The sequence below is a fragment of the Condylura cristata genome, unplaced genomic scaffold (genome assembly GCF_000260355.1).
Source record: "Condylura cristata isolate star-nosed mole 26May11 unplaced genomic scaffold, ConCri1.0 scaffold00018, whole genome shotgun sequence".
NCBI classification, from domain to species: Eukaryota; Metazoa; Chordata; class Mammalia; order Eulipotyphla; family Talpidae; genus Condylura; species Condylura cristata.
Genome location: NW_004567119.1, coordinates 32,372,829 through 32,383,961, shown reverse-complemented (window position 1 = coordinate 32,383,961; position 11,133 = coordinate 32,372,829). Strand labels below are relative to the sequence as shown.

The 11,133-nt window shown below is 31.9% G+C and overlaps 1 protein-coding gene across 1 annotated transcript in view; it reads right to left on the bottom strand.

Annotated features, from left to right (window-relative positions):
- Positions 1 to 5,618: 5,618 nt before the first annotated feature.
- The window catches only part of CDC73 (cell division cycle 73), a 100,133-nt gene continuing 94,618 nt past the window's right edge, over positions 5,619 to 11,133 (bottom strand). Inside the window, exons 16-17 of the mRNA XM_004685468.2 lie at positions 7,355 to 7,496; positions 5,619 to 6,398 (exon numbers count right to left, since the gene is read on the bottom strand). Coding sequence (XP_004685525.1) covers positions 6,362 to 6,398; positions 7,355 to 7,496 — 179 coding nt within the window. The 3' untranslated portion in view covers positions 5,619 to 6,361. The remainder of the gene's footprint in view (positions 6,399 to 7,354; positions 7,497 to 11,133) is intronic.

Sequence of the window (11,133 nt, the reverse complement as noted above, 5' to 3'; positions counted from 1 at the left end):
AAACCTTTCAACAAGCCAAAAAGGCCTGAAGCAAAGAGGAAATTACTATTAACTGATACGTGAAAGTACTTGAGCATTCCCAGATCCAAAACTTTCCAAATCATACCAAATAACACATAAAAACTAAAATAACATTCACATGCAATAAAAGCACAAATGGTAGAACAAATATCTAGCCTAAAGTAGTTGCAGAATAAGAGCTTGGTGGTGCCACTATGCTGGGGTGCACAATGCCTTCACAACAGCTGCTGTTAAATAAATGTGTGCATCTTTATCACACAAGGAAAAAAACTTCATATTATTTTCAGCTAGCAAAAAGATACTTTCATAAAAGCAAAATGGTGTAATGCACTCAAAAAGTGGGTGATACCTGTAATTTTCAACTCCCTGGACTGTTTCTATCAAAAGTTTAAAATCTAACTTTTCTTTCTCTTACACCCACAATTAAACAGCTCAGGGTTGATGGAGAAAAATCACACCACAGGTTTGCTGTTTCACTTCATAACCAAAACCCAGAGTGGTCTGCTTCCCAAATCCTACTACATTTTTCATTAAGTTGGACTTTCCATATAATTTATTTCCCCTCAAGTTCATGTTATCGGCTTGCTTTTTAAACTACACTAATACTCCTCAATTTATTTTACCATCAATAACTCTTACACTTCCTTTTGAACTGAATGGTGCACTGCACAACAAAAACACACAGAACTAAGAACACAGATACTTTAGGGCCATCGCTGGTGGCACAGCAGGTTAAAGCACAGCACTAAGAAGCTAAAGCTACTTCAGCATGAGTTTAATCCCCACCCGCCCCGGAGGGGACCCACATGGTACGATAGACCTCTCCTGACCTGCCTGCTGTCTCTGGAGAATCCTTTCACTGCCCCTGCACCTCTGGCCTCTACCCCAGTTCTGTGTGCATAAATAAATAAATCTTAAAAAAAAAAAAAAAAGAATACAGATACTTTAAAACTGGTATACATTCAAAACCACCATAAACATCACAGAAGTGCAACTATGCAAAAATAACTGCTTAGAATGAGCAAGCGCTCCAAGTCTTCCCCAACCATTACACCATCTTGATATGTCAACTTTCAAACTACTTCATTTTAAGAAAAACATTAATGTATTTATATATTAACAATTTTAAGAGAAAGATGCCATTACCATATTTTCAATTTTAATACCGTAAACTCCAAGAAGACATTTTTCCATGAGTGTAATTGCCATGTTTTATCACAGTGATTGTTGTATATAGTCCACTTGGAATTTTTTGGCGTAAGTTGTACAGCCCAATAAAATGTCTACCCAAATGTGATACACACTTCTCTGTAGCCTCAACACTATTTACATTAGTTATGTAATATAATTCAATATTCTCTGGATGATGCTGTTATAAATTAAATAATTCTGTGCTACAAGACCTACAAATTATAAGATTCAACAGAACAGCCTTCTCCAGAATCACTTTTAATGATTTTAATGATCATTTATGAAAATTTGGAGGAAAAAGTCTTCCAACCCACCATAAATGCTAATCATTACAAGATTGAAAGTGTTTAACAAAATGAGAAATAAGCTTATTTGACAATGTGTTATTTATATACTAGCACCTTAGAGCCTTAAAAATATTCAACAGCATTTACAACTCAAGCTATATCTATTTTAGTTATATGGATGCTCAGTCAAGAACAGATGACCAAAGGGAACAGAAGAGCAGAATAAAATACATACTTAGTGGGCACTTAAGAATTGAATGAAAATTAAGTTCAAATATGGCCCATTAAATTCTTCATTAAAAGAAATTCTGCTGCAGAAGATCCACACATTATTATTAAGTGGCACCACCAATATGGTGATGTGTTAATGACTTGATATTATATGGACATAGTCTGTTTTGAAACTATATAAAATGTTAATTCAAGATGCTCTACCTGTAAAGATACTGCAATTTACCCAGTATACACTCTTAATTCTATTGCAAAAACAAGAACACAGGACATTTGACCATAATCTAACTTCAGGAGAGCAGGTAGTTTACCTTTATAAGGAATTATTTTCTACATTTAACTCATTAAAGACAGCATAATTAAGTCACTAGTTTTCAAAGTGGAAACTTCTGTATTTATTTCCAAAACAGGACACCTGAAAATTCCCATGAAACACTTTTACATAAAAACTAAAATCATCCATATCCTATCCCAAAATACAGTATGTCTTCTTGGTTGAATGTAACTTTTGGTTGAGAGGAAGGGGGTCAGGAAATGTCCCCAAGACGCTTAATGTGAAGAACTTCAAAATGTTTTATTTAAAATTAACACTAAAATCTTAAAACCTAATGAAATAATCAGAATAAGAACAACACTTTACTGGGTCATTTGGTAGTCTAAATGCTCCATTCAGGAACTACTTTGCTTGAAAAAGAGCATAGTGGTAGCTATATTACATATTAAGCACTATAATCAAATGTGGAGATTAAGTGTCATAGTAAATTTAAAGGGGCTAGAAGTGGAATTGAAAGGCAAACAAAACTCTCGAGAAGAGATCATTTGCTTAAATTTGACACAGTATCAACCCATTTTTGGAATTTTGGCGATAAAACTAGTTTTATTTCCATTATTAGCTTATTCATTTAATAGCACACATTTATAACGTCAACTCTTATAAACACTACCTAAATAATACATATAAACCCAAACAAATCAATTACCCTTAAAATACTATTAACTACTATGTGTTTACTAAATGTGACTCTTTATACATCTATTGTAATTATTATTCTACCATATTATACAAAAACCATTAAGTAGGAGGGTTAATTTATATCCAAATTTGGGCAATGAATAGGTCAGAACATATAGAACATGGCATTTCAAAATTTCTAGTCCAATTCAGCCACTTCTCCCCTTTTTACTTCTAAAGTTAATAAACTATAGTTAGAGTAACCAGCTGTATATCAAATCCAACTAAGTTATACAATTTCAGTCAAGGAATATTAAAGCTAAAGCAATTAAATTTTTCATGTTTAATTTGAACAGCTTCTATAATTGTGAGTATAAAATTTAAAAACACTGTTGGGTTTAAAGAATTTTATAAACATCTAAAATTCTAATAATAGTTATGGCAAGATGGCATTTTATTTCTGGCTGCATATGTATATCCTATTATCATTTGTATTGTTAACACCAATAAAATGGAACTGTTCAACAGTAAGAAGTATGGCAACTAAATACCACCTTCCCCACCCTCAAAAAAAGAAAAATGTCATTGCTTTAATTTTGTTAGGAGTCACAAAATTTTTATTTAGGAAAATTATTTCCTTAAATTGTTATTAAATAATGAATTTTATTTAAATGAGTATTTTTTTTCTGTAGACCAATTAAAAAGTACGCCTCTTCCCTTTCATAAGCAAACTATTTGTCTAATTCTGCATGGCAGATAAATTAATACTTTACTTTCTTCTATCTTAAAATTTATAGAATTTTTCCTTATGAATTAATTATTTCCGTATGAACTGTTGTCATACTGTTTAAAAAGTTAGTGAAGGATATGGACACATGGGAAACAAATTAAACTATATTTGTTTATCATGAATATATTAAACATTGTTTAAATATTAAACAATAAAACACTCCTATATTAAATAAATAAAACTTGAATTTATATCCTGTGGAACTATAGGCCAATACCAGCAATAATGGAGTTGGTCTAGTGTGAAGGGCAGCCGCAAAAAAGAAAATAAGAAAAACAGGATATATTTAATACTGGTATTGTTTTCAGTTACAAGTTAAACCAGTGAGATTCTTAATCTTTCTGGAGCATAAAATCACCTGGAAAACTTTTAAAAAACGCTGATGACCAGGTCTTGTCCTAGACAATTTAAATCAGAATCAGGATTCAGGCACTGTTATTTTTAAAAGCTCTCCAATGATTCTGGATAGTCAGGGTTGAGAACTATGATTAAAACCTATTAAGCTTTTGTTACCTGACTCAGAACCAAGTGTTCTATGAATAAAGAAATTGAATTTTCCTTTACTAGTGGGACAGGTCAAGGGTGTCTCCAGTTAACAGTAACTTAACAGTTTATTGATGTGTACTCATGTCCATTAAAATACCTTTTTCATTCCCTACAGTTCTGTATGCTCAAACTCCAAGACCAACTATAAGAAGTCAAAGTACTTTTTTGCGATGAGTCTGATATACTGGAAATACACCATTCAGTCACACATTTACGTATTTACTGAATGCCTACTATGTGCAAGGCACTGTGATAGGTGCTACTGAAGGACTTGGAGTAATAAGAGAATGACTAGTGATCACTTGGAAGTTTTTTTCCCCCAATCAGTGGCTAGAAAATAAATTATAAGGAACTAAGTATGGGCTAAAACTGACAAAAAAGAGATACACACTAAGACTTTGATTTTAAGATACATGGCATAGCATATTAATTCTTTTCCTAATGTTTCTTACAGTATTTCCAGAAGCCTTTGAATATACATAAGGCAATTCACGATAGAAAAATAAACCCTATTTAAAGTAGATGTTCCCAATTTTAACCATTCTTTATCAAGTAAATTTCATACATGACATAAGTATAAATACTAAAAATCTTTATAGAAAGGTAGTTCATGTTCACTTGTAGTAGTCTTAACAAGTAAATTTACATTAAAATATTACAGATTCTAGTACTTAACTATTTTATCATGGAGAACGTTTACACAATACATAATTTATTTTGAAAACAGATTCATGTGTTGAGAAATTCTAATGTGAACAAATTTGAGTTTTCTTTTATTTTTCAAGAAAGGATGCAGAAAAGGAGGAAAGAAAGGGGCAGAATCTGTTTAAACCTTTATACCTATCCTAAAACTCAGCAACTTTAAATGTTAACTGCCTTTCTTCAGAAGAATCTAGTGAATTTCATATGAATAAATACTTTTTCTATTCACTACTGATATGAACTTGTGTGGTTACTTAAAAAATAAATAGTAAGTGCTTCTCATCTGTATGATAGCATAAGATTTGAAAGTGAGGCTAGGTAATGTCAGCTTAACATAAAAACGAGCTAAATGTTTGTAAGAAATTATGTTCTCCAAGAGAGATCACTGAGGGGAAAAATAACATGAGATGAATGATCAGCAACAAATCTAATAACAAAAACCCTTTAGGTTCCAAGTTGCTTTTAAGTAATAAAAGGTGAAATCAAGACTCAAGGAAGATGCATATTCACTGTACCTTGGATGCAATACTCTGTTTAAAGTAGAGAAGTAGCAAAATATTTCACTAAGTTAAAATATAGGTTTTATATTTTATACGATATTGAATACACACATAAAAATACCAGTGTTTTTATCTTGTTCCTGTTCAGACACTTAGTTAAGCAAATGTGTTCTTTGGTGTCTGGAGTAATCAATATTTAGGGATAATGGAAGATAAGAATTCTAAGATCAACATGCTTAGAAATAGAAGATTGAAAATACAATTCCATATTAAGGATCAAAGGTGAACTTAGGAGAAAAAGATAAGGAAGTTAAGTTACACTGCAGTAGGACTAACACACTTACTTTCCCCAAATCATACTATGGATCCCAAATAAAAAGAACTATAGCCTATTAGATTTTTAATCTGTGTTTTGAAATTTCTCAAGTGGGAAGATATCACAGAAATATAGCATTCTAAGTTTTAAAATCACCAAAGTCAGTGAGAAGAATGTACATTCATTAAATGTATTCATTACAAGTAAAGAAGTCTTGGAAAAGTTAAGAGTTTAACCAAAGCTGAAGAATTGTTTTTGATTTTTCATTATTCCTTTTAAAATAAAAAGTGTAGAGAACGTACACATACAGATTGACATTTTGAGTCATTTGAAATAGTCACATCCCTTTGCTTGCTTTTGAAAGTTCCAGAAATTAAAATTTAATACCATTCATAATATAGTATTTTCAATGAAAAGAATTAAAGAGCAATGAAAAATCAGAAGCAAGATGGCTTAAAGAGCCTTAAAACCTCTAAATATTACACACATTTTAAACCTGTATTTATTTTCTAAAGAAACAAATTTAAGTAATGCTAATTTTAACCAATGGAGAAAAAACTTCTATCAAAATATACAATTTCCATTACAGACTAAAAGGCTAATATTAAAAAAATAATTGTAAGCCAAAAAGTTTGCTTATATGGATGACAGGCATCATCCCATTAAAGCATAAAGCATCAAACAAGATCTTATAAAAGATCGATCTGTGACCTTCTTCATTTGTAAGTTCTTGATAAATTCATAAAGCTTGAGTGTCAGTCTTTACATCAAGGTATATCCATGCTTCTTAATCCAGATTTCCAGGAAAAAGGGAAATCAAGTAATTCAGAATCTCAAGTGGGATTTATGTTTTACCATGTACCTGAAAAAAAGAGTATTATAATAAGTTACAGTGATTACAGAAATTTTATTTAGATTATTACATATAAATTGATATTTTTTAAAAAAATCAACAGGAGAAAAGGATATTTCCAAAAGACCATAAAACTGGCATTGTAACCTTTGTGAATATAAGGGCTTTTGAAGTAAATCAGAAGAAACATTCTTAATACTATAATCTAACAGGCTGTGGCTCAAGTAACATATTTTCCTTTAATGTAATCTTTAATATAATTATATTACTCAAATTAAGCATATTACAATATATTGCTCTTTAATATATTAACAACTATAATCATTGGAGTAACTCAATCACTTCTGATTTTGAGGAAACCCACAGTATTCAGCAGAGATTTATACCAAAAAAGCTAAGGATTTTAATGACCTAAATTAGGATAAAAAATTTAGTAGTGTTAACTGTGATCATATACTGTTTTAAAAGTTGCCAATTACAATACTGATATTATAAAGGGCTTTAAGGACTCTTTACAAGTAACTAAAATTAATTCAACAACTGAATTTCTTTCATGGGCTACCCAATAACGCAAATCCAGGTACTTTCCTGTGCTGACCACCCCTCCCTTCAATCAAAAACAAAAAAACAAAACAAAACAAAACAAAAACCTGTAGGGATCACTTAATCATTGAACATACAGAAAACAGCATTTAGAAAAGTCATATAGTTCATTAGAGTCAGATCACAAAACCACTTAGGTCTCTGACTCATACTCTTAGCCATCCTTCTACTAAGCTATAAAAAGTCCTAAAAAGTCAACATAACAAACACTTGCTATGGAGATCAGTTAATTAACTACTGTAGACAATGTTTCAAAAGGGGAGCAAGGGGAATGTGGTTCACAATTTAAAATAAACTAAAACCTAACTGAGGAAAATCACTACAATAAAGCAGAAGTTAGTGCATTTTAGGATCAGAATTACCTATCCAATGTTTCCCAGAACCGTAAGAAAACTGGTCTATCCAAGTGTCGTTTGTGATAGCTGAGTTCTAATACTGTTACATCCCATTTCTGAACATTTGGATCCAGACGAACTTCATCATATTTAAGATGGAAGGCTTTAACTATACAGGGAGAGGGGAAAATAATACTTTTTATTCAAGCTTCAATCAAAATTATGAAAATGTTTTATTAAAGAATAAAAATATTCAACAGACAGTACCTTAAAAAGTATAATAAATAAATCAAATAAATCCTTTCACCAACCAAAGCTATATATAACCAAAGTGATACCTTAAATAGATGTTAACTTAAGCACTGTGGTACCCTCAAAAACACTATATCAATAAATGTTTAATGCGAGTTTATGCTAACAGTCCCTGAACACTGAAATGAGGAATAATAAGACAAAACACATGTAAGTCTGGTGAAGGATATGTAAGAAAAAAGTATTTAAATAGAGTATGATAACAAGAAAACTATGAAATTCAGAAAGGGCTTGCATGGGCAAATTAGGTTAGGTCACAATATTAGACCTAACGATTCATTACAGAGACTAATAAGATACTTTAATGCTAAGAGGAGAGAAATTTGCTCATTTAGGGAGAAGATAAATGTATAGGAAGATACTACGGATAATCAGGAAGTAAGAATAATGGGAGCTAGTAAGAAATGATGAGAAAAAGAAAAAATAGGAAGGCCTTTTAAAAAGATTACCTAGAAGTAAAAAAAATTTAAATGCTATAAAAAGTAGATCTTAGCAAAGTTCTAGAAGAGAATTTCCAGGAAGGGAACAGCTGATGCAAAGGCCCTGTGATGTGAGCAGGTTTGGAATGCCTACAAATACATACAAATTCTTTTGAAGACAATGTCCTCTATGTAGAACACTTTTTGGTATGATTAATACACTAAAACACTTCTATTTTATTTCAAAGATGACAGTCCAGGACCAGAAAGTTTAGGACCAGGAAGGTGAAAATTACCTGATTTTCATTTTTAAAAGGTAACTCTGGATGCTGGGCACAAAGACAAACTCCCTAACTGGTGTTATTGCAAACAGGTTAACAGGTGAGCCATAAAATATTGACTTTCAATTTTTCCCCCTGGTCATTTTATCCTTCATCAGTTGAAACATTCTACTTTATTATTAAATTTTCAATCACATTATCATCCGAGAAGGTTCTGTTTAATAGGCACATTGCATTATACTGGCTTTTGACGTTAACAAATAATTCAACATATAATTCTTGAAAAATCAAAATTTATGCCATATAAAAACCACAAACTTTATTTGGTTTTAGAAATAAAGGTCTCATTGTTAACAGGTTATTCATTATTGAATTCAATTCATTTTTATGAATCAAAAAATTCTTCTTAAAGAGGCTTTTTTTGTGGCCTCAGAAAATCCATTTTCAAGATAAGTATATAAAAATATTTTTATGGTAGCATAATAAACACTAAAAGCAGTATAATTCACACAATTCAGATTTACTTATTTTTTACTAATGGTTATGAATTTGTCTCCCCCTTTTCATTGAAGGAACAAAGGACAAAAGATACAGAAAAGTTGCTCTTGAATAATGTTCTATAGATAATCAAGGCACATCAGATGACAAAGAGACAACATAAAATTTGTAGAAATTAAAAATCTTGATCAACAAATGTATACAGCCACTTTAAGCATTAAAAAAGCTCTAAAGAGCATTATCAATTACATATTCAAATTTCTAAAAAATTGAAAATAGTAATTTTATGCAAATCAATATTTAATATTTTCTCTAAAAATCTGTATTATACAATATAGAAAATTTAATACAACTTTTTTTTGTCAAAGCCTATATGGATATTTGTACCCTCAGTTTTCGCTCTATGCTATAAAGTCAGTCAGTATTTCTCTGTTATGGAGGAAGAATGGAAAGCTTGATGAGGCAAGCAATAGCCTGGCTCAAGCAAATTATTGAAAAACTGAGAAAAAAAACAGCTTGAGGAAGATCTAATAGTGTAAAACAATCAATTCCATTTGGAACAGATTGCATTTGATGTTATCAAGAGAACTACCAGATAATCAGTGAGGTATGTATGTAAGCCCAGAATCTAAAAAAAGAGACAAAACATAAAACAAACAATTGTAATAAAGAAAAACAAAAATCAACAAACAACTATAAACCAGAGACATTTTATGGGGGCAGAAAGAAGAACAGGATCAAAACTGGGATGGAAAAGCACATGCAACTATTGTGATGGCACAGGGGTGTATTGGTGATGGAAGTCCACAGGGATTACAACTGAGATGGAAAAAGGCACAAAATGAAGAATGATGTATAAATATATAAAATAAACAATGTAATAAAAAAAGAATATATTTTCTCCTTTTAAAATTTTATAATTAGAAAATTTGAGGGAAAAAAAACATGTAGTTGAAAGGCAGAGGAAAAGATGTTACAAATTCCAAGGAAGTGTAACAACAAGGCCTTGGAAAAGACTATTTTTTAAAAAGAGGATGGAGGAGGGAAAATCAAATTCTGATAAGGAGATCAAAAGTATCCAGTGATTTGGATCACAGTATTAATTTGGTGGGAATAGTGTGGTGTAGTCAGAATCACACAACAGTAGAGAATTTAATGCAAAATGAGTTAGTAGAGACAAGTCTTTCAAAGGGTTAGTGATAAAGGAAAATAAAGAAGGAAATGAAAGGAAAAGTGAAATCAAGGAAATGGGTTTTGATGTTTGTTTTTTGACAATGAAAGGAGTAAAAGAACTTTCATTTTAAGAAAGCAGACAGTCAAGAAGGAAGAAGAGAAAGAATAATTCATGGAAGAAAATCTTTTTTATTTTTTTAGATTTACTTATTTATTTAGACATACAGAATGGGGGTACAGAATGGGGGTACAGGCCAGAGGTGCAGGGGGTTGAGAGGATTCACCAGACACAGAAGTGGGAAGCGTAACAGGTAAATCAACGAAGTACACTGCTGAGAGGAGCAGCGGGTAGGTCAGGAGAGGTCTGCTGTGCCATGTGGATGGCCTTCGGGGCCGGGGATTGAAATAGCACTGAAGTGGCTGTGGCTAGCTTGCAGTGCTGCATTCTAACCTGTTGTGCCACCAGGGAGGACCTGATAAAATCTATTTTGATAGTAGTTTTTAAGAAGTTTCAAATTCCTTAACTAAATTTTAGGACTAGCAATCCAAACAAAAGCAATTTTAACAACATTATATTCTTAATGAAATTTAAATAGTATTTACATCCTAAAAACATTCTAACTATTTTTATTATGATAGGATCCAAAAGAACAAGTAGGTAAAATATAACATTTGCCTTCAATGATAATTACAATTTCTACTCTCAGTATCCTTTTTTATTTATCAACTCTTGCATCACTCAAGTTTCAGAAATAGCATAAAACTCATAATATAGTAATACTACCATTTTTTTTAAAATGAAAGTATAGTTAAAATTCTCAAGCTTGGGCCGCCGGCATAGAAATTGAGGACTGAAAACAGACTATAGACTCATTTACTACAAGTTTTAACCCAAACGAAAACACCCTGGACTCACTAGAAGGTAGATAACTGCGAGGGAATCGGAGACTGGGTAGTTCCCAGAAGGGAACTCCCGGGAAAACCCCGGCCCCTGGAAGTTCCGCGGGCTGCAGGAGCCGCTTTGCCCCACGCTAAACCCTGGAGGTAAAGCTGGACGGCTCAGCTCAGTGAGTGGAGCCCAGGCTGCAGAAAGACTGCAAATCTGATCCTCAATACCTGGGTG